General features: G+C 38.3%; 1 protein-coding gene across 11 annotated transcripts in view; it reads left to right on the top strand.

Moving 5' to 3' along the window:
* Positions 1-24,876, top strand: part of WDFY3 (WD repeat and FYVE domain containing 3) — a 270,532-nt gene that overhangs the window by 227,282 nt on the left and 18,374 nt on the right. For 10 of the 11 annotated variants that reach the window (XM_082463207.1, XM_082463215.1, XM_082463213.1 and 7 more), the window contains 10 exons: positions 768-848; positions 8,802-8,856; positions 9,115-9,234; positions 11,093-11,210; positions 12,272-12,378; positions 13,901-14,054; positions 19,097-19,188; positions 19,413-19,625; positions 22,034-22,181; positions 23,893-24,047. In XM_082463207.1, coding sequence (XP_082319333.1) covers positions 768-848; positions 8,802-8,856; positions 9,115-9,234; positions 11,093-11,210; positions 12,272-12,378; positions 13,901-14,054; positions 19,097-19,188; positions 19,413-19,625; positions 22,034-22,181; positions 23,893-24,047 — 1,243 coding nt within the window. Of the gene's footprint in view, positions 1-767; positions 849-8,801; positions 8,857-9,114; positions 9,235-11,092; positions 11,211-12,271; positions 12,379-13,900; positions 14,055-19,096; positions 19,189-19,412; positions 19,626-22,033; positions 22,182-23,405; positions 23,777-23,892; positions 24,048-24,876 lie in introns of those variants that run through there. The other variant, XR_014264054.1, reaches the window with a different exon arrangement.

Below are 24,876 nucleotides of genomic sequence, written 5' to 3'. Positions count from 1 at the left end.
CCTGTGAGCATGAGGGAAATGAGGGAAGTTCTTCAGATAAAGTGCCTCTGGATGTTGATTGGGAAGAGCTAAGTAAATGACTGAAATTTTAGTTACCTATCTTATGAATTTCTAAAGGTGATATTGTTTTCAGTGTTAGTAAATTATCTGCTCTTCCCAACTAGAAGCTGTGGCAAGGAGATGAGATTGTCTTTATCTGAGAAATGTCTGTGTGTATGCCAACTTCAAGGTCCACATTCATTCCAAGAATTTTCCCACAATTCTTTTTTACCCTTAAAAAATGTATGTTGACATTATGAGCAACTCTGAAAATAATTATAATAGTGTCACATAAAGGTTCTTATCGTGTATATATTTTCATTTGTTAGAGATGTCTCTGTCCTATCATTTGTTTAGCTGTTAGCACTACTGACTGTCATGTGAATATTCAGCTTTTAATCACTCTTTAGGACATCATTAAGTTGACTTATTAATTCCTGTGAATCAGTGTGTCAGGCTTTTTCTTCAAGTAATGTGGCAGCATATGTAAAAATCGAAAATGACAGATTTTGCTATGGATCTTTATATTTGGCTTTGGAAGCCATCATCCTACCCTTTTTTGTTACAGAATGTTCTAATTATTGTATATTCCCTTTGGCTGCCATTTACTGAGTAGTGCAGGGGTAAATGCAGCAATTAAGATCTAAATGAATCATGCTTTTGTAAGTTCCCATTAGATCCTGACTGAAACGTCATTTCCAATTTTATACTGTTTTTAAATTTTCCAGGTTTTTGGCTGTAGTGCCATCTCTAACTGACAGTTCAGAGTCTGTGTCTGGGCAGCGACCAAACACAAGCGTGGAGCAGGGGTAGGTTGCTTGCTTCTTGCACATTATAGTTTAATGCTGCAGTTGGATCATTTATATCTGGACAGTATTATTTAATATTTTTAATGAATGTTCCCCAACCCCACCCCAACCCCCAGGGGTTTGCAAAAAAAAATTTAACTACTGAAAACTAGAAAAAAAAAGAAAATGTATGCATGATCGCTCAGTCACATCAGTGTCAAATTGATCACATTTTGATCAATTCCCTTTAATCTTTTAAGCATGCATATATTCCTATATGCACAATTGAGTCCATACTATAAACACAGATTTTTATTCTGCATCTTCTATTCAGTCTTATATGTAAATATTTCCTCCTGGTTTAAAAAAATTCTTTAGAAACTTTGCCTTTATTTACTAGCTCTTCATCATATGTAGAAAGCATTCTCTTGTTTTTGGATATTTCATCTTTATCAGGTTTCCCTGTTATAATAATGCAAATGTGATACCTCATTATTTTTTTAGGATAAAATCCCCTTAGTAAAATGGTATGAATTTTAAGACTCTTAATATACAAAACCAACTAGATTTCTATAAAAATTATACACATCTATATTCCACCGATAGTAGATAAGTTTGCTTATCTCAAAAGATACCAGCTTTTTACATTTACTTTTTCATTTTTACCAATTTTTAAAGATGCTTTTTTAAATGTGCATTTCTTTTCATATTAGAAATCTTGAGCTCTGTATATATTTGTTAGCCATTTAAAATTATCATTTATGAGTTATCTATAACTTTTGCCCATTTTTTTCCACTGAGTTCTTTATTGGTGGTGGTGGTGGTTTGGTTTTTTTTGTAGTTTCTTTTGTTTGTTTGTTTTGTTTTTTCAGATATAATTGATATTACATTAGTTTTAGGTGAACAATATAATAATTTACTTTTGTATATATTGTAAAATGACCACCTCAGTAAGTCTAGTTAACATCTCCTCTGAGTCCTTATTATCAATGTGTACAAGATTTTTCGGTAATAGCCTATTATCCCTTTGCTTGTCATATTTGTTGTAAATTGCCAAGTTTTTCTCTTAATTTTTTTCTCTTACATTTAAATATAAACTTCTGTTTTTGTGTGTTCAAACCTATCAGTGGTTCCTTTGTGCTCTTTTCAGCTGCTTTTAATCTTAGGAAGTCTTTTGGATGATACAGCCATTTCAAGAATCTGTATACCCAGCTTCATTTTCAGGCACTCAGGAACTGGTAGCCCTTTATAATCCATTAGAAAAGAAGCAGTAGACAGCAGAAGCAATGAGAACTACAATCCTGCAGCCTGTGGAACAAAAACCACATTCACAGAAAGATAGAAAAAATGAAAAGTCAGAGAACTATGTGCCACATGAAGGAACAAGATCAAACCCCAGAAAAACAACTAAATGAAGTGGAGATAGGCAACCTTCCAGAAAAAGAATTCAGAATAATGATAGTGAAGATGATCCAGGACCTCGGAAAAAGAATGGCAGCAAAGATCGAGAAGATGCAAGAAATGTTTAACAAAGACCTAGAAGAATTAAAGAACAGACAAACAGAAATGAACAATACAATAACACTAGAAGGAATCAATAGCAGAATAACTGAGGCAGAAGAATGGATAAGTGACCTGGAAGACAGAATGGTGGAATTCACTGCCATGGAACAGAATAAAGGGAAAAGAATGAAAAGAAATGAAGACAGCCTAAGAGACCTCTGGGACAGCATTAAATGCATCAACATTTGCGTTATAGTTGTCCCAGAAGGAGAAGAGAGACAGAAAGGAACCAAGAAAATATTTGGAGAGATTATAGTCGAAAACTTCCCGAACTTGGGCAAGAAAATAGCCACCCAAATCTAGGAAGCGCAGAGAGTCCCAGGCAGGATAAACCCAAGGAAAAACACACCAAGACACATAGTAATCAAATTGACAAAAATTAAAGACAAAGAAAAATTATTAAAAGCAACAAGGGAAAAACGGCAAATAACATACAAGGGAACTCCCATAAGGTTAACAGCTGATTTCTCAGCAGAAACTCTACAAGCCACAAGGGAGTGGCATGATATATTTAAAGTGATGAAAGGGAAGAACCTACAACCAAGATTACTCTACCCAGCAAGGATCTCATTCTGATTTGGCGGAGAAATCAAAAACTTTACAGACAAGCAAAAGCTAAGAGAATTCAGCACCACCAAACCAACTCTACAACAAATGCTAAAGGGACTTCTCTAAGTGGGAAAAACAAGAGAAGGAAAGGACCTACAAAAACAAACCCAAAACAATTAAGAAAATGATAATAGGAACATACATATCGATAATTACCTTAAATGTGAATGGATTAAATGCTTCAACCAAAAGACACAGGCTCACTGAATAGATACAAAAGCAAGACCCATATATATGCTGTCTATAAGAGACCCACTTCAGACCTAGGGACACATACAGACTGAAAGTGAGGGGATGGAAAAAGATATTCCATGCAAATGGAAATCAAAAGAAAGCTGGAGTAGCAATACTCATATCAGATAAAACAGACTTTAAAATAATGTTACAAGAGACAAGGAAGGACACTACATAATGATCAAGGGATCAATACAAGAAGAAGATGTAACAATTATAAATATATATGCACCCAACATAGGAGTACCTCAATACATAACGCAAATGCTAACAGCTATAAAAGAGGAAATTGACGGTAACACAATAATAGTGGGGGACTTTAACACCTCACTTCACCAATGGACAGATCATCCAGACAGAAAATTAATAAGGAAACACAAGCTTTAAATGACACAACAGACCAGATGGATTTAATTGATATTTATAGGACATTCCATCCGAAAACAGCAGATTACACTTTCTTCTCAAGTGCACACGGAACATTCTCCAGGATAGATCACATCTTGGGTCACAAATCAAGCCTTGGTAAATTTAAGAAAATTGAAATCATATCAAGCATCTTTTCTGACCACAACGCTATGAGATTAGAAATAAATTACAGGGTAAAAAACATAAACAACAGAAACACATGGAGGCTAAACAATACATTACTAAATAACCAAGAGATCACTGAAGAAATCAAAGAGGAAATCAGAAAATACCTGGAGTCCACTGACAACAAAAACATGATGATCCAAAACCTATGGGATGCAGCAAAAGCAGTTCTAAGAGGGAAATTTATAGCAATACAGTCCTACCTCAAGAAACAAGAAATATCTCAAATAAACATTCTAACCTTACACCTAAAGGAACTAGAGAAAGAAGAACAAATGAAACCCAAAGTTAGCAGAAGGAAAGAAATCATAAAGATCAGAGCAGAAATAAATGAAATAGAAACAAAGAAAACAATAGCAAAGATCAATAAAACTAAAAGCTGGTTCTTTGAGAAGATAAACAAAATTGATAAACCTTTAGCCAGACTCATCAGGAAAAAGAGGGAGAGGACTCAAATCAATAAAATTAGAAATGAAAAAGGAAAAGTTGCAACGGACACCGCAGAAATACAAAGCATCCTAAGAGACTACTGCAAGCAACTCTATGCCAATAAAATGGACAACGTGGAAGAAATGGACAAATTCTTAGAAAGGTATAACCTTACGAGACTGAACCAGGAAGAAATAGAAAATATGAGCAGACCAATCACAAGTAATGAAGTTGAAGCTGTGATTAAAAATCTTCCAACAAACAAAAGTCCAGGACCAGATGGCTTCACAGGTGAATTCTGTCAAATATTTAGAGAAGAGCTAACACCCATTCTTCTTAAACTCTTCAAAAAAATTGCAGAGGAAGGAACACTCCCAAACTCATTCTACAAGACCACCATCACCCTGATACCAAAACCAGACAAAGATACTGCAACAAAAAAAAATTATAGACCAATATCACTGATGAATATAGATGCAAAAATCCTTAACAAAATACTAGTGAACAGAATCCAACAACACATTAAAAGGATCATACACCATGATCAAGTGGGATTTATCCCAGGGATGTGAGAATTCTTCAGTATATGCAAATCAATCAATGTGATACACTGTATTTACAAATTAAAGAATAAAAACCATATGATCATCTCAATAGACGCAGAGAAAGCTTTTGACAAAATTCAACACTCATTTATGATAAAAACTCTCCAGAAAGTGGGCATAGAGGGAACCTACCTCAACCTAATAAAGACCATATATGACAAACCCACAGCAAACATCATTCTCAATGGTGAAAAACTGAAAGCATTTCCTCTAAGATCAGGCATAAGACAAGGAAGTCCACTCTCACCACTGTTATTAAACATCGTTTTGGAAGTCCTAGCCATGGCAATCAGAGAAGAAAAAGAAATAAAAGGAATACAAATTGGAAAAGAAGAAGTAAAACTGTCACTGTTTGCAGATGACATGAGAATACATACATACATAGAGAATCCTAAAGATGCCACCTACTAGAGCTAATCAATGAATTTGGTAAAGTAGCAGGATACAAAATTAATGTGCAGAAATCTCTTGCATTCCTATACACTTAACAACAAAAGATCAGAAAGAGAAATTAAGGAAACAATCCCATTTACCACTGCAACAAAAAGAATAAAATACCTAGGAATAAACCTACCTAAGGAGGTAAAAGACCTGTACTCAGAAAACTATAAGACACTGATGAAAGAAATCAAAGATGACACCAACAGATGGAGAGATATACCATGTTCTTGGATTGGAAGAATCAACATTGTGGAAATAACTATACTACCCAAAGCAATCTGCAGATACAGTGCAATCCCTATCAAGCTACCAGTGGTATTTTTCACAGAACTAGAACCAAAAAATTCACAATTTGTATGGAAACACAAAAGACCCCGAATAGCCAAAGCAATCTTGAGAAAGCAAAACAGAGCTGGAGGAATCAGGCTCCCTGACCTCAGAGTATACTACAAAGCCACAGTAATCAAGACAGTATGGTACTGGCACAAAAACAGAAATATAGATCAATGGAACAGGATAGAAAGCCCAGAGATAAACCCATGCACATACAGTCACCTTATCTTTGATAAAAGAGGCAAGAATATATATAATGGAGAAAAGACAGCCTCTTCAATAAGTGGTGCTGGGAAAACTGGACAGCCACATGTAAAAGAATGAAATTAGAACACTCCCTAACAGCATACACAAAAATAAATTCAAAATGGATTAAAGACCTAAATGTAAGACCAGACGCTATTAAACTCATAGAGGAAAACATAGGAATAACACTCTTTGACATAAATCACAGCAAGATCTTTTTTGACCCACCTCCTAGAGTAATGGAAATAAAAACAAAAATAAACAAATGGGACCTAATGAAACTTAAAAGCTTTTGTACAGCAAAGGAAACTGTAAACAAGACGAAAAGACAATGCTTAGAATGGGAGAAAATATTTACAAAGAAATCAGCAGACAAAGGATTAATCTCCAAAATATATAAGCAGCTCATGCAGCTCAATATTAAAAAAACAAACAACCCAATCAAAAAATTGGGCAGAAGACCTAAATAGACATTTCTCCAAAGAAGACATACAGATGGCCAACAGACACATGAAAAGCTGCTCAACATCACTAATTATTAGAGAAATGCAAATCAAAACTACAATGAGGTATCACCTCACACCAGTTAGAATGGGCATCATCAGAAAATCTACAAACAAGAAAAGCTACAGAGGGTGTGGAGAAAACGGAACCCTCTTGCACTGTTGGTGGGAATGTAAATTGATACAGCCACTATGGAGAACAGTATGGAGGTTCTTTAAAAAACTGAAAATAAAGGCTTCCCTGGTGGCGCAGTGGTTAAGAATCCGCCTGCCAATGCAGGGGACACGGGTTCGAGCCCTGGTCTGGGAAGATCCCACATGCCGCAGAGCAACTAGGGCCATGAGCCACAACTACTGAGCCTGCGCGTCTGGAGCCCGTGCTCCGCAACAAGAGAGGCCGTGATAGTGAGAGGCCCACGCACCGCGATGAGGAGTGGCCCCCGCTTGCTGCAACTGGAGAGGGCCCTCGTGCAGAGACGAAGACCCAACACAGCCAAAAATAAATAAATTAATTAATTAATTTTTAAAAAGAAAGGTGGTTGAAGGTAGGACAGCTAAAAAAAAAAACTGAAAATAGAACTACCATATGACCCAGCAATCCCACTACTGGGCATATACCCAGAGAAAACCATAATTCAAAAAGACACATGCACCCAGTGTTCATTGCCACACTATTTTCAATAGCCAAGACATGGAAGCAACCTAAATGCCCATCGACAGACAAATGGATAAAGAAAAGTGGTACGTATATACAGTGGAATATTACTCAGCCATAAAAAGAAACGAAATTGGGTCATTTGTAGAGACGTGGATGGACCTAGAGACGGTCATACAGAGTGAAGTAAGTCAGAAGAGAAAAACAAATATTGTATATTAACGCATATATGTGGAATCTAGAAAAATGGTACAGATGAACCAGTTTGCAAAGCAGAAATAGAGACATAGATGTAGAGAACAAACATATGGACACCAAGAGGGCAGAGCGGGGGTGGGGGGGGGGATGAATTGGGAGATTGGGATGGACATATATACACTAATATGTATAAAACAGATAACTAATAAGAACCTGCTGTATAAAAAAATAAATAAAATTCAAGAAAAAAAGAAGCAGTGCTTTGGGGCTACAAATTAATTATTACAACATGCAGGAAAATAACTTAAAACTTCTGGGGATTCTGTAATTTGTAAATAAAATTTTATTTCAATCTGTATGTGTCTAAATATGTTAATTTGTGTATTTCTCTTTAACTTACTGCTTTTATTTTTCTTTAGCTGAGATTTACAAATGCTGCTTATATGCTTTTGTTAACCTCAGAAACATGTTCTATTCCTAATCATTTGTGTTGCTGTTAAGATAAATATAGGAAGTGAAAGGCTCCCTTAAAGCATACTAAGCCTTTTTTCTACTTGTAAGCAAATTGCTAGTACTTTTTCCTGCCTAGATAATCTTCAGCTTGCTATTTCATTGTTCTTACTACTGTCTGTGCTGAGTTGGCAGTTCTTGAAGAACTGTTGAAAACTCAAAGGCAAGAAATAGAAATTCATTCCCAACTTTAATCTTCTTTTCAGTTGTTCCCTTTCCTACAGAGTTGAGGAATGATCATAGCTCTTTTTCCAGGGAGAGTACCCTATACGTTCAATTTGCCTGAAGGGAAGAATTTATCTGGAAGTGAAAAGTGGTATCTGTACCCTTGACCTAGATATGTTTATGAACTAAGGTTTACAAATCTCTTAATTTCCTTTCAGACAATAAAATATATAGTTAAGTGCTTTCCTACTGGTTCAGTGATCAACTCACAGTCTTCAGATTAATAATTATCAATAGTATAACCTTAAGGTTTTATAGCATTCTAGAAAATCTGCTATAGAAAAAATTCTATAATTTTCTGAACAGCAAAGACTTTCCTGTCATAAAATATTTATATTTTCATTCACTTTTTCAACATCTCTTTTAGGAAATGTACTGTGCACCTACTATGTACAAAATATTGTATACTCTTATCAGTTATTCCAATTTAATGTCTTTAGATCAGTTTATATAGAAATTATTGTAAAGGTTAGAAAGTTAAACTAGATCAATGTTTTTCAAACTCATTTTCTATAACCCATGGTAAAAAATACTACATTGCATCCCAAGTCACACAAACTTAGTTACAAATACTACAATAAAATTCACAGAAAATACTTTTCCTTCCTGTATGTAGTGCCTTCCAATGTTCTCTATTTTCTTCAATTTGATTGTTATTTCATAATTCAAAATGCTGATCACAACCCCCTAAACTGATTTCATGACCCACTAATAGGTTGTCCTCCATAGTTTGAAAAATTCGTGGACCATTGACTTAAAATTTTCAGCTTTGTAATTACACAGATTTTTAAAGTTATGTTGCCTACAATTTATTATTTATCATTTTTAGATCTGGGTTGCTTAGCACTCTGGTTGGAGAGAAGTCTGTGACTCAGAGATGGGAGGTAAGTTCAATGAAAATGTAAGCTTCCTTCATAATTTGTAGCTAGAAGGTATAAGTCATACAGTTAAAAGTACTTTAATAATTTATAAAATATGTACCATAGAAAAAAGTTTTGTTTTTGTTTTTAGGGGGAAAAAAATGCTTTATTCTGAAATCTGCAAGAAACTGTCCTTTACCTCATTTTGCATATAAGTTTTTTAAATTGAATGTAGCAGAAATAATTGATCGCTTTAAAATGAATCTATTTATCTTTCCCAAGAGAGGTGAAATCAGCAACTTTCAGTATTTGATGCACTTGAACACTTTGGCTGGCAGATCATATAATGACCTCATGCAGTATCCTGTCTTCCCCTGGATCCTTGCAGATTACGACTCAGAGGTAAATTTCAAATCATTTTGTGAAAGTGGAACACATTCTCGAAAGTAATTAAAAGATACTGCAGTGGCTCAAGTGATTTATATGCTTTATAGTTTAAGTTCTCAACGGGCACTTACTCCCAAGAAGAAGAAGAAGAGCTTTAGCTTAGACTTGTACAAAGTTTGGATACTTGATGAACTTCTTGGATTCACAATATCTATTGAATTACCTAAAGTGCTAATAAATTTGTATCCACTGGAGGATGTCACTGTGCTCTGCACTGCAGCCAGCAGGAACAAATCTAATTGAGTCGTTCCTCAGTTTTAAATTATTGCATAAATCATCATCACAATTTGGAGAGAATCTTAAAACCTCGGTATAGCACCCTTCACAAAGTAGCTGATACGTAGATATCCCTTCTGTGCTTCGAGGACCGCTGTCCTGGGCTACCCCGTTCTCTCTCAGCAGCTCTGCGTGTGCTGCTCTCCCCGCCTGCACTTCTCCCCATGCCCGTGCACATCTTCTCTCCCACTGACAGGTTCCTCTGGCTAGCTGTATTTCATCCTCCAGGACACACTCCAGTATACCTCCAGGGAGCCTTGTGTCCTTTCTCTCCTCTTCCTTCTTCCTCTCTTCCCACACTGCCTTGTAGCTGTATCATGCTGCTTTCTTTTACAGCATGTTGTAGTCATGATTTTTGTCTGACCGTACTCAACTGTGAGGTCCTTAAAAACAAAGACTATCTTAACATAGCTCTTAAGTCCCAACCTCTAGAGCAGGGGTCCCCAACCCCCAGGATCTGATGCCCGATGATCTGAGGTGGAGCTGGTGTAATAATAATAGAAGTAAAGTGCACAATAAATGTAATGCGCTTGAATCATCCCAAAACCATCCTCCCACCCCCGGTCCTTGGAAAAATTGTCTTCCATGAAAACGGTCCCTGGTGCCAAAAAGGTTGGGGACCGCTGCTCTAGAGCAATGCCCAGTACTTAGTAAATACTTTAATCTTTGTTGAAATAACCAAAAAAAGTATAAATGAGGTATTTTGCATGTGGATTTTCAGAGGACAAATACTAACGACTTATATTGGTAAATGTGGATCAGTTTCTCCTGTTCAAGACTTTTAAAATATAAGTTGGCAAAATTGGTGGGCCATGATGCCCTATAAAAAGGACACAAATTACGTATCCCATGGGTATGTACTTCAAATTTCTACTTTTAAAACCCTCAGGAGGTAAATTTTGGTTTCCTTTTAAATACATGAATTAGGTCAGCTAGAAATGAGCTTTTAAAATAATCTCTGGTAGACTGAAAGAATCCATCTCATTTGGAAGTCACTTGATCTGGTATGACGTTGTCTTTTGGAGGTGAACAAATTACTGAGTGCTCTAGTTTATTTCACTTCCCTTTCACCTCTAGGAAGAAAATGCTCAGAAGTGAAGTTGGAGTGAAACGGGGGAGAGGGGAAGAGAACAAAAAGGAGATTTGATCCTCCAGTTATGTGGGTGACAGAGGATAAAGATGAATTGGAGCTTTTGTGTCCACAGTCTCCTGCTGTGCCCTTGCCAAGACTGGGAAGGGTTTTCCCTCTTATTCCTCATCTCCAAACCTGGATCCTGAGTGCCTTCCTCTGTGAACACTTAATTTCCAAAACAGTTGTCTTCAAGCCGAACCAATTAACAAACTGCCATGTGCCTGTCTGTAAAATATGGATAACCAGTAGGTGCATGGCATTGTCTTGGAGTCCAGTTCTGCTGGTGTGACCCCACAGATACTAGCACATTTACAGATCATCATTGCTGTAGCCATTGTGTCTACTACATTGGTGAGAATAGAGGATGTATAGTAATTTGGAATTGGGTTTCGTTTTGTATTTTAGGAGGTAGATCTTACTAATCCCAAGACATTTAGAAACCTGGCTAAGCCAATGGGAGCACAGACAGATGAACGATTAGCTCAGTATAAGAAGCGATATAAAGACTGGGAAGATCCTAATGGTAAGTAACTTTTCTTGTCATGGGACTTTGTACCCAAGTTTCAAAAGTAAGCCATTATTTAGTGGTCTGACGCCCTTCCGTCTTTCCCCAGATTGCTTATATATCATTATATCTATATATGTTGCATATGCACACTTATACGCAACTATCAGAGTAGAAGAATGAGGTTTTGCATGCCAACTGATGGCCATGCTTAGAAGGCATTTTTTAGGTAGCTTGTCAGGTACTGGCAGAAAGCAAAGTATGTCTGCTTTGTCTAGGGTAGAAATTTCCCATCATAATATGCCATTATCTCTAATCGTGTTTAGGCCAGAAACTAAACTTTCCTTTATTGACTCTTTTAAATTTTTTTATTGAAGTATAGTTGATTTACAGTGTTTCAGGTGTACAGCAAAGTGATTCAGTCATTCAGTTTTTTCAGACTATTTTCCATTATAGGTTCTTTTAATTTTATTGAGGCACTTTTTAGAACCCTTTTGCATTAAAAAATTATAGTTGACTACCTTCTAAAATACTACAGTTTACCTACTTATGTTTTTTTATGTTTAATGTTTATCATGTATCCCCTTCAAACAGGCAAAACAAACAAAAGAGAAAAAAACCAAGACTAACTATATTCCCTGTGTGGAATCCTTTCTTTTTCCTGCAAGGAGAATATGTAGTAAAAATTTCATAATATTCGAAGACAACAATTTAGAGAAATTTATACTATTGCAAAGCCAGAACCTAATAAAAAGTCGCTGTATGTCAATATCTTGCTTTAGTCAAAGATGGTTTGCTATTAAGGATTACCTGTTACAGTTAGCCTCAAAACATGAATTGCTAGATGTGCTCAGTTTGGGGGAAAGGCACAGAATTATACTAAACTGGATAACTGCCAAATATATAAGTGAGAGGTTGCAGTGTCATCATAAAGTTTTCATGCTGCAAATGCCAGTGCTAATTGCACTTAGTGTCACAGTTACCACATACGATAGCATTTTCAAGTCTATTGATGAATGCCAATTTTATTTTTCATATTACTCTTTCATTTTCAATTATGCTTTAATTTTCTTGGCAAGGAGAAACTCCAGCCTACCACTATGGGACCCACTATTCATCTGCAATGATTGTGGCTTCGTACCTAGTAAGGATGGAGCCCTTCACACAGATATTCCTAAGGCTACAGGTAAAACTCTTAAGTTTAGAATTTTTGCATTTTATTCAAGCCTTTTATTTAAGATTGTTGCTTTTTTCTTTAATGTTGTTATCTTGCCTGACAAGAAGCCCTGTGAAGTCTTTAGTCACAAAAGTAATCAAAATATAGTGAAAGTGGAATTTCACTGGACCAAAATTGATAAATAAACTAGAATTTGTTTACACTAAACAAGTGCCAGGGTCCTTTAGTCAAATAAGCAAGTAGCATATGCTTTCCAGCCAGGTGTATGGAATTCAGCCTTAACTGGTTGAATTCAGCAAACATTTAAAAAAGAGTAATACTGTCTAACTCATTTGCTGTCTTCCATATTATAATTGCCTTTCTCCACATTCTCTTTCATTTATTCAGCAAATGTTTATTGAATACTTACTGTATTATAGGCACTGGTCTAGGTGCTTAGAGATATCAGTGAATAAAGACAAAAGTCCTGCCTTATGGAATTTATATATTTTAGTTGAGGGAGACAGACAAACATCAATAAGTATATTGTAAAATGTTTTAGAATGTGATAAGTGCTATCAGAAAAATGTAGATCAGGGAAACGGAAAGGGAAGTATGGGAATGGGAGGTGGAGGAGGACATGATGGTCAGAGTAGGTCTCCTTGAAAAGGTGATATCTGAACAGAAACTTGAAGGAGGTGAGGGAGTTACTGGTGCAGATATCTGGAGAAAGTATGTTCCAGGCAGAGAGAATGGCCTGTGAGGGGCCCTGAGTCAGGCATATCCCTGAGTTGCTTGAGGAACAGCAAGGAAGCCAGTATGTCTGGAGCAGAGTGACTGCAGGGGAAAGCAATAGGGGATGAGGTCAGAGAGGTGGCAGGGGCCAGATGGTGGTAGGCCTTGTTGGCCATTGTATGGACTTCAGCATTTTCACACAGTGAACTTCATTGTAAAGAAAAACACACTCAAACACAGCATAGGGAGTTTGATTGAGGAAGGGAGTGGTGTTACCTGTGAGGCTGTGTAAGCAAAAGAAATCCCTTTTCTATTTAAATTTGTTTTATCAATCTATAACTTTTTGATCACCTTCCAAGTTCTCCACTTAATTCTCATTGGTGTGAGAACCTGAATGTCATGTTAATTTATAAAGTTAGTCAAATACATGTATAAACTGAATATTTCCAACTGTAGATGGCTACATTAGAATCTTTTCTTTTAGGAGAGCATTATCAAACAATGGAGGAACTCCTCTATTTCCTTATAGTCTTGCCCTCTCTAAAAACTGATCTTTTTTTTAAATGACTTTTTAAAGTCTTTGTACTTGGATTTCACTTTGATACAAAGCAAGAGCACCCTTGGTAAGGAGTACCCCGAAAAGAATTAGATTAATTTTCTTTCTGTGATTATTTAAAATTTTGTGTATTTAACGTAGGATGATGGGAAATTGAATTGTCGCCAAACACATTTACTTGGGTTTCAAGCCCTTGAGCTTGGAAGCTGTGAGGTGGGAGTGGTTCTCTAACAGAAAGGTGCCTTCTCGTTCTGCCCACAGGGAGGCCACTTTGACCTGGCTGACCGGATGTTTCACAGTGTACGCGAGGCCTGGTATTCAGCATCAAAGCACAACATGGCAGATGTAAAGGAACTTATCCCAGAATTTTTTTACTTACCAGAATTCCTGTTCAATTCCAACAACTTTGATCTGGGTATGTAGCACTGTGGCACTATCTTAGGGTCATTAGCCAGGAAAAGACCAACAGAAATAAGTCAGTTTTCTGATGATTGTCTGTAGTACACACTGACAAGAAAAGATTTTGTTTCCAGACCAAGCTTGGATCCACTCACCCAACATGCAGCAAAGCCAATCTACTGACACTGGGTCGGTCATGGTGAAGGGAAAGCACAGCACTTATTGCAGGGCCAAGCAAGGAGAATGGGCAGCTCATGCTGAAAAGGCCTGAACTCCCCAGTGGTGGCTTTCAGAGGAAGGTTTTTAAAGAGTGTGAGGGAGTGGGTCACACGATATGCATTCAGCTTGTGCGCAAGTCTACGAGTGGTTGACTGTGAGGGTAACAGGGTGATGTTTCGGGAATATCAGTCATCAACCTTCTGGTTCCAACTGCTCTGGGGCCTGTGTGCTGGTTGTCAGCATGTAGTTAACTTTGTCCACCTGGTGGGGGTTTTAGTATCTGCAAAACAGCTCAAGGACATGGCTCAGGATATTGTCTATAGCCCTTGAGGAGGAACTAAAGGCCCTTGACTTTGCTTTATGGCTAAACTAATATTATTTTGTCTTGCTTGAGTGTTTTCCTTTGTTTCTGCATTTTCTTACTTCTCTGATTAAATTTATGCTTTGGAACTTGGGGTAGGCCTAGGAGGCTAAAGCTTTTCTGCAAACAAGAGGCAGGGGACATGTTGGGGGTCAGGGGGGTATTGTTCTTGGGAAGGCCTTGCAGATTCCTGCTTGGTTTCTATTTCCTTGTGAGTTTAGCTGCTGCTAATTACAACTGGGTGTATGAGAGTAAATATAACAAAGGAAAATAGATTTATGCCCCCAAATAAGCTGTTTCAAACCTATAGTTTTGGGAAAATTTAAGAATTAACAGATTACATCTAATGGTCAGAATATCATCATTTATTTCAGTGAAAACAAAGGTGAGGTGAAATTTTGTTTGAAAATTAATATGATTGAAACTCACAGCCAAGAGTGGCATATCCAAATTTTTCATGTATTGTTTAAATCTTTTGTATTGCCTGAGGCATTCTCAGCTTACATGCTAATAAAATTTAAAGTTAGAATTTCAGAATAACTTTAGGTAAATCCCTTTCTTCTTCCTGTTAGGGTACTATTTTCTAGAAAAACAGAACCAAATCAACACTTATAAAAAGGAGAGGAATTTCCTTGGTACTCTGCTCTCTTTGTATTGTCCAGCAGTTTCAGGAAGTAGATTTGACTTTGGCTACAGTTTCTTGGAACACAGTTTGCTGATCTATGTTTCTGAATATTTATTTTTACGACATATCAAAATTCCATTGTTTCACTTTAGAATATTAGTGCCAGATATTGTTCTATTTTCATACTTTTTTCATGCCCTGTATCATACTGTATTTAAGAGTTCAACATATAAACCATTACTATACTACCTCATAAAATTCATTAATGGAAAATTCAGGGAATATTCATATCCAATATATTTGAGTGTTTTTTCTTTGTAATATAATTTTTATTAATTGTTCATCAGCAGCTTGAACCTTGTGAAATTGTAGCTCTAGGTGCAATAGGAAAGGCAGTAAGACTCTCAATAGCCCCAGCAAAAGGCCTGAAATTGAGTCTCATTACCTCTGATTGGGCCTGGAGCTCACCCTTGAGCAGCTAAAGACATCAAGTTCTAGCACTTAGAGTCGGAGGGAGTGGCAGTTCCTCAAAGAAATAGAGTAGATGGTGAACAGGGAAAAACAACAAATGTGTGCACAGCATTTGAATATGAATGCACGTTAGTGTTTTATTATGTTCACTTATAATTCACCTTAAGAGAATGCTACTCTCTTCCCTAGGGACACCACTTTCAAAGAGACAGATACGGAGAGGTGCAGAAAGAGATACCCCCAATATTCCAGAAACACTCAGTCCGTTATAATAATCTGTGTCACAGAAATGTTCTACCCAGACTACTTACAAACCCAACCAAATCATCTATTTTTAAATAAGTAAATAAAAGAAAGGTCATGTATGTTTGTCATGCTCTCCTTCATAGCACATCATCCCTCCTTGAAATCACACACTTTAAAAAACACTATTTGCATGTAAGAGCTAAAGCTATAAAACTCTTAAAAGAAAACATATGGGTAAATCTTCATGATCTTGGATTTGGATCAACAGCATAAGCAAAAGCAACAAAAAAAGATAAATTGGACTTTATCAGAATTTAAAACTTATGCATCCAAGGGCATTATGAAGAAAACCTACAGAATGCGAGAAAATATTTGCAAATGATGTATCTTATGAGGGTCTAGTATTCAGAATATAAAGAACTCTCACAACTTAACAGCAATAGGATAAGCAACCCAGTTTAAAGGGGCAAAAGACCTGAACAGACATTTCTCCAAAGAAGTTATACAAATGGCCAATAAGCATACGAAAAGATCATTAGTCATTAAGGAAATGCAAGTCAAAACCACGGTGAGGTACCACTTCACATTCGCTAGGGTGGCTGTGATGAAAAAAAAAGCACACAAACAGAAGATGACAAGGGCTAGTGAGGATATGGAGAAAGTAGAACCTTTGTATGTTTCTGGTCAGAATGTAAAATGGTTCGGCACTGTGGGAAGCAGTTTGGTAGGAAATGTTGAATTGCCATATGACCAAGCAATTCCACTCCAAGAACTGTCCAAAAGAACTGAAAACAGGGACTTAAACAAAGACCTGTACATGCACATTCATTGCAGCATTATTCACAATAGCCAGATGGTAGAAACAGCCCACATACCTATCAATGGATAAACAAATTGTGGAATATATATATAATGGAATATTATTCAGCCATAAAATGGTATGAAATAATGATAAATGCTACAACGTGGATGAACCTCAAAAACATTGCACCAAGTAAAAGAAGCCAGACACAAAAGGTCACATAATGTATGATTTCCACTTACATGGAATGTCCAGAATAGGTAAATCTAGAGACAGAACATAGATTGGTGGTTACCAGGGGATGGGAGTAGGGATGGGGAGGAATGGGGAACAACTGTTTGATTCGTTTAAGATTTCTTTCTGAGATGATGAAAATGTTTTAGGACTAGATGGAAGTGGTAGTTGCACAATATTGTGAACGTACGAAATGCCACTGGATTGTTCACTTTAAAATGGTTGATTTTATGTTATGTGAATTTTACCTCAATATAAAGAAAATCAGACAAAACACTGTTGGTCTCTCCACCCAGAAAAGATGGTAAATGATATAAAAGAAAGAGCACTTAGATTTTTTCCCCTGGCTCTGGAGCAATTAGGTTTTTTTGTCTGGTCTTATCTTTGTACCCTTGGATATACATGGAGGGGAACTGCAGAGTATCAGAATCAGACCAAGACATTTCTACAGACCGTTCCCTTTAAATGACATTTTAAAATTATAGATAGTGCTGATAAAATAAAATTATATCACACAGTATTTAGGGATTATGAACAAAATTTTGAAAAGTAGATTATATCTCAAGTAGCCTGGGGATTATTATTTGCTTCTTCTTATCAAAAAAATTATTACTTGCTTCTTATTCTTATTAGGCCTAGAGGGCATTTCAAGGAAGGTGGGGTAAGGGCCTGAGAGAGGGGGGAGGGGCTGTAATAATTGATTGGGTTTTTTTTTCTTAAGTTATATGGTAATTTTTCCAACTAAGTCAAGACACTCCTTTAAACAATAAACTGATTTTTGTATCTCTCACATTTTTATATCACATTGTACAGAAGCCGTCAAATTGCAATGATGAAAACAAGATTATTTCTAAAGGAAATATTTTTACTGGCCCTTACTTGGAAACTGCCTTTTTGTGTTCTAAAATGTGAACAATTATACTTCCCTATGAAAATTTATAATTCAGCTTTTTATCTAAGCAACTGCCATTAAGCTAATGAGTCAAAGTTATTTATAGAGTCATTTTTTACAGTGACCGTCTGATTTGTGCCTAGGAAAACTCTGTAAGCTAAAGTTAACTTTTTGATGTTATTTCGAAAAGAGGAAAAAAACCTGTTTACTCAGATGCCAGTCCCATTTAATGTGTTTTGTTGTCAATAGATTTCATAGCAAACGGTTTCTTTAATATTTTAGAGATTATCTGGCTGTGACTTAAAATAACAGTTTACGTGGAATAAATATTACTTTGTTATAAATTATTAGAACTTGTTTTTTTTTTCTGCCAGGTAGCCACATAGTCTTTCCAAAATTTTTTTTCTGTTAAATGATATAACAGCCGAAAGTTATATTGTTTCAGATTTTATTTTATTTTTTTAATGAGAATCCTTACAGCAAAATACATGTGGGTTCTACAGAGCTCTCTCAAGAATTTAAGAATCAGAAATATGAGCGAACACATGTATTGCAAATATTTCTAGGAGACTGTGGTACTTTTATTTTCTCTTAAGCCAAGAGAGCATTCAGACTGAAAATGGCTGAGGAGTTAGATATCCTTTCAATAACCTCTTCCATGTGAATGGCAGACCAGACAAGAAATTCAGTACTAGGTAACTGCTATTGACTCACCAAGCTTAAAGCATTCTGGAAAAGCCTAAATGAATAGTTTTTGAGAAATTGCTAAGGGTCTTACAAATGAGTGGTTTTAAGGGGCTTAAGCATTGATTTGAGCAGTTTTTCCAAACTCAAAACAGTAGACCCATAAAGTGTTTCATTCCTGTCGTCAATTAAGTTTCAGAAATGTTGTATCTAATATCCTTCCTAGAGAAGAGCAGTGCCTCCAAGGAGTCTTTCAGGAAAGAAACATGTTTGAGCTTGCATAACTCAGCATTTCCTGAAGTCATTTGACAGCGTAGCCCCTCAGTTTTGCTAACACTCAGTAAATTTCTCCGAGGGAGGGCCCTGAGGAGTCCTCTTGGGGAAATACCAGAGTAGATATCTCTGAGGGTCCTTTCTGTGGTAAAATTTTATAATCCTGGTAATGAAACTAACCCACTATTTCTCTGTTACTTTACTATTTTTCTCATTCTTTTATTTTCTTTTTAATGTATCCAATTACACAGGTTGTAAACAAAATGGCACCAAGCTTGGAGATGTTATCCTTCCACCCTGGGCAAAAGGGGACCCACGAGAATTCATCCGAGTGCACCGTGAGGTAATGGCAGTACGCTCTGCAGTTGAACTGAGCTCTCACTGGGTCACTGACCACAGTACAAAGAGAGGACCTTGAGCAATGTATCCCCCGTGTGTTTAAGTCACTAATGTTGTTCGTATGAATTTTAGTTATTCTGGTTCCTATAGACCACTGGCGAATTCTTTTACTTTCTAAGGAAATAATAAAAGCCAGCCAGTGACTGAACCTGTGTTTTGAAATTACAGGCTTTGGAATGTGACTATGTGAGTGCCCATCTGCATGAGTGGATTGACTTAATCTTCGGCTATAAACAGCAAGGTCCTGCTGCAGTAGAAGCTGTAAATGTCTTCCATCATCTTTTTTACGAGGGTCAAGTGGATATCTACAACATAAATGACCCACTAAAGGAGACAGCCACCATAGGGTTCATTAATAACTTTGGTCAGATCCCTAAACAGGTATGGATGTTTTTTCCTTATCATTGATGTTTTCTGTTACATTTTTTTAAGCTCTGTAATATTTCTATAGATGGTAGATGACCATATAATAATTAAGTTTAGACTGAGTTTTTAATTAAGAACCATAAATACCACCCAATAGTTTCAGTAGGTCCCTAGATGATTACTTTCTCCTCCCTTTTACAGTCCAGATAAACAGAAATTTTGCTGGTCAAAGAGCATTTTTCCTCGCAGGCTAGTGCTTTCCTGTACCCACACAGTTCCTGGCAGGAAGACAGGAAGAGCATGGTCAGGGAAGCAGATGTGGCCTTGGAGGCCGCAGGATACACAGAGATGGGGTTTCATCCCACGGCCAGTAAAAAAACCAATGCTGACTTTAAGCATTGTCATATAAGGTCATAGTTAGACTTTAAAGATCCCTCTGGTCACAATCTTACACATGCACATACTGTAGGGGAGCCAGATGAAGAGCAGGAAGCTCTCATAGTGGTTCAGGGAACAGACAGATAGCGGTGGTTTGGATTCGATGGATCGGTGTGGGTCTGACAAGTGCTGGGGTGTGAGAGTGCACACCATGATTACGCCTAGGCCCGGCCCTGCACCAGCTGCTCCAACCACTATCTGGAACCTGGCAAGGAAGACCCAGACCCTCTCAGCACCCAGATGTTGTAGATCTCTCACCTTCGGCAATGAGCGAACCTCTGTTAAGGGAGTTCGTCCCTTCCTTCATCCTCATTTTCTCAGGCACACCAGGAGGGCAGAGTGCACCAGAAGAGACTGCAGCACAGTGGAGAAGGCTAGCTTTGCCGCCCCTTCAGACCACCACTTTTTCCCTAGTGCCCTGGCCTCTGCATTTTGGCCCTGGCTATCCTTCTTTGTTCCTGCTTCAGATATCTCTCCTGGAATCCCTTTTTTTTAGGTTAACCAACTTTGAGGTTTCCGGTGTTGACAGTTGGGAACACAGAACAATGGCAAGTCTTTGTTCGTGGAAAAGCCGTGATAGACAGCGGGACACCCTGTAACTGCACCACTCACAGTGTAATCTGATTCCCCAATGCAGGAACCATGTTTACTTTTAAAGTGAAATGCTTGTTGATAAACTCTAATCATAGCAGAAGAACCTTAGCCATTTTTTGAGGGTTACAAGTGCAGGAACTGTGTTTCATACCTTCTGGGAAACAAATACTCTGAACAAAAAAATCTAGACACGTGGCACTGTTGCAGTATTTTTGTTCCACTTTTGAGTTTAAGAGGCAAATAGTCTGGGAGATAGAGTTTGGATACTAACATATTTCTAGGGCATTCCAGGAACTAATAGAGAGTACTTCCAAGTGTAACGATCCTAGAAACAGCTAAGCTTTGTGATCACCATATTGATGTATCCTTATATACGCTAGCCTGGCCTGCTGTGTCCTCAGGTCCTTGTAAAGTTCTTCAGTAAATGTTCATTCATGAACATGCTTTAAAGTATGTGGGTCTTTTTATAGAACTTCAGAGTCTTATCTCATTATTAACATTTATGAGAAATAACAGAACCCTGATCCTAAGCCCTGTATGTAGATAAAATGGGAATTATATGTTTAAAGTTTTGGGAGCCTAAAATATATATCTTTCTCTATACAAAGCATTTTTTCTATTTTTTTCTCCTGGAAATCCAGAATGTCAAATTCACAGAGTGTGATGGTGTTATAGTCATCTTAAATCTCATTTCATCTAAGGTTTTCCAGGTATCTTCTTCAAATATCAGTTGTCCATCAAAAAAGAGTCTGCCTATTTTGATGATCTATGGTATTTTAAGAACAGTCATCTTAAATGTATATTAAGACTTTTCAATTCTTTTAGAAATACTGAACAGAAATGCCAAAGATCTTCTTTTCTTTTTTTCCTTTACAACATTGCAAAGTAAAAAGAAGACAACCATGCTCACACTGTCAGCAAATTAGTAGCACCTAGACGATACAGAAATGATGTCACATACAGAAAGCCCATGTTGGAGCCAGAAGTAACCCAGTTAGAGAGAATGGCTGCCTGCCCTCAGTGGCACAGAATGGTATCGTGCTCTAAGAAACTGGTTAATTTTTAAACATCGCTGGAAAATAGTTGTCAACCTACTGTCATTTGAGGAGATTAATTTCCTTCTGAAAAATTCTCCTGAGCTCAGTGTAGCACAGAGCGTGCTGGTAACCCAAGCTTTTTTGTAGGAGTCCTGTCCCCACTGACTGCGGCATGAGGTCTCTGGCAACATTCTGAGCCTTTTTGAATTTCTTTCCTCAAGTGTCAAATGTGATAATGTGATACCTAATGGTTGTTGTGAAGCTTAAGTGAAATAACAGCAAAATACCTGGCATAGAAAAGGGCGTAATAAATGTTAGCTTCGGTATAAAATGTGTCATCTTCTCTCACACCAGTTATTTAAAAAGCCTCATCCACCGAAGCGAGTCAGGAGTCGACTCAATGGAGACAATGCAGGGATCTTGGTCCCACCAGGATCTACCAGTGACAAGATCTTTTTTCATCATCTAGACAACCTGAGGCCTTCTCTAACACCTGTAAAAGGTAAAATGACAGGAAATAAGCTTTTGATTCATGATTCTGTGGGATTATTTAATAATCCTAGTTTAGCAATAATAAATTTGCTTCTCAACAATAGCATAATTTGTAATAAGTGCTAAATCACCAAATACTTGTTAGATTTTCCTTTTCCGTTTCTTCTTTTGGCCTATTGGATTTTGCATCAAAAAGAACCCAACAAGTTTCTCCTCTCTGCTGGGATAGTGAAAACTCTAATATACCAAACCTTATAGTTCAACTTTATATTCCACATGTAGAAAAACTTCTGTCATCTTCATTTACCCATGTTCCACCAATTTAGATCAGTAAGAAAACTGTGTTTTTAATATGCCAGCTAAAAGCCTCTTTTATCTAATGTTATCTTAAGTTATCTTAAATTACTTTTCCAAGTAGATTTTTTTTCCCTTGTGTTACCGAAAGTGGGGTCCAGCTGCTCGCCTCTCAAAAGCCAATAAAGAGGCAAGGTTGGTGGAAAGGGAAGTTTGCTTTATTTTGGATGCCAGCAACTGTGGGGACCGGGGTGGGGGGGGGACTCCCGTCCAAAGGCAACCCCCCAACCCCGGCACTGACAACCAGTGGGCAAGAGCTTTTGTAGATGGAGGGAGGGGGCTGCGTGCAGAAACAGCACAGTCACCCCTGACAGTCATCTTGAAATTGCTCGTGCAGTGGCCTGACCAGCATCATCTAGATTGTTTTAAGTACAGTTAATCAGTTCAGTTCCAGGGTTGGTTTGTTCCCGTTTCCTTGGGGCCAGTTCTCAGAATTTTGGCAGCTTATGTCATGGCTACAGTCTGGTCATCGTGTAGTTAACTTCTTCCACCTGGTGTGGGTTTCAGTATCTACAAGACAGCTCACAGGACACGGCTCAGACCATTATCTAGAGCCCTTGAGGAGGAACTGAAGGTCCTTGACTATGCTTAATGGCTAGACTATTAATATTTGGTTTCCTTTGACTGTTTTTCCTTTGTTTCTGCATTTTCTCACTTCTCTAATTAAACTTATCCTTTGGCTAAAGTTTTTCCACAGACAGAGGCAGGCGGAGGACACGGGGGTGAGGGGGAAGGACCACAGGGCTCTGCTCCGTTTCGCTTAGAATGAAAAACTGGTTTACAGAGTCTTGAAGTTGTCACTTAACTCCAAAAATTGGAGCATCAGAGTCTGGTTCATTGGATTGGCTACCAGCTCTCTGCCATTTGTCTCATTGCACAGACTCTGCCCCGTGCCAGCTCCAGCCACTGCCCAGAGGTGGTTGTGGAGCACTGGCGTGGTCGGTCGGCAGAGTCCTTGGGCAGAGCCGGGCTTCTCGGGGAGCGTCACGGCCTTCCTTCAGGAAGCCTCAGGCTGAGAGGTCCTGAAGGCCTGGCTTGGTTGACGGTGTGTACAGCATCGGGGAGCGCCCCACGTCACTCTGGCAGTCCTGGAGGTCAAGAAGGCGGGCCTGACGGCTGGGAACCAAACCCAAGCAAGTGTCCAGAAACAGGCAGGCTGGAGACACCAGTCAGGGTCGATGTCCGCCCAGCAGGTCTGCGGAAGACTCAAAAGCCAAGCCCTACTCACCTCTAAGGTCATTTTTTCTTAATGTAGGTGTCAAGATGCTTAATTTGTATGAGTAGTTGAGATCCCTTTACCATCCCCTACGGGATAATGAAGTTAGTTTTCCCTGTCCTTGTTCTAACGTGTTGATTGTTTTTTATAGAACTCAAAGAGCCTGTGGGACAAATCGTCTGTACAGACAAAGGCATTCTTGCAGTAGAACAGAATAAGGTTCTCATCCCACCAACCTGGAACAAAACTTTTGCATGGGGCTACGCAGACCTCAGCTGCAGGCTGGGGACCTATGAGTCAGACAAGGTTTGCATTGTTTCTTGGCTCGCTCATTTAATCTTGCTCTTCCGTGGTCTGGATATCCTGCTTCATGGGGATGGGGAGAGCCCAGGCCAAGGGCTTCTCAGCTGTTCCTCCACAGCCCAGAGGAAAGGAGCGCTTCACTGCATCAGGTCAGGATAAAGGAGCTAGTGGCCAAGTCATGTTTCCTGCAGAAAAGCCTCTCTTGGAAGGTTGTGTAGTAGGGGCTAGCAGTTTCCCCCCACTCAAAGAATTCCTCCAGGAGGTCCTAGCCAACCAGGTATTTAATATTTCTGCCAACCAGAAGAGCTTCCTTTTGAGTCACCATCCGGCCCACTAATCATTTCACTACTCTTAAATGGCTGGCAGAATACCTGCCCCCCTTCCCCCAAGAAGCAGCAGCTACTGTTTTGAGTCCCATAAGCATCTCTTGGAGAGGCAGCATGTAGTGACCCTTTGGTGCCCTCTGTTTGCCCTTGACAGTCCTCTCCTGAACGCACGAGGGGCATAGTCTGTGCAAGTCAGTAACAGTTGTATTTAGCCATGCTCTCATGAACAGCAGCACTCATGCTTTCCTTTCGCATTCTACCTGGCTCCAGCAGACGCATGCTTTCACCAGATCACCCCCTGCATCTCACAGAGCATCATACAACCTGAACGTCAGTTTCCCAGACTGGAGAAACTGGAGACCCCCATTCTGAGCAAAGTTCTTATTATGGTTTTTAACAGCAACTATAGTTAGGAGGCTGTAGGGAGGAGTTCAGAGTAGAGTTTCAGTAAAGTGTTGCTAAACGGAAGCCAGTCCAGCACATGTGCAGCTATTTGCCCGGGGGAG

Source organism: Balaenoptera physalus (genome assembly GCF_965194825.1).
Source record: "Balaenoptera physalus genome assembly, chromosome: 5".
Lineage (NCBI taxonomy): Eukaryota > Metazoa > Chordata > Mammalia > Artiodactyla > Balaenopteridae > Balaenoptera > Balaenoptera physalus.
This window is presented reverse-complemented; position numbering and strand designations above follow the sequence as displayed.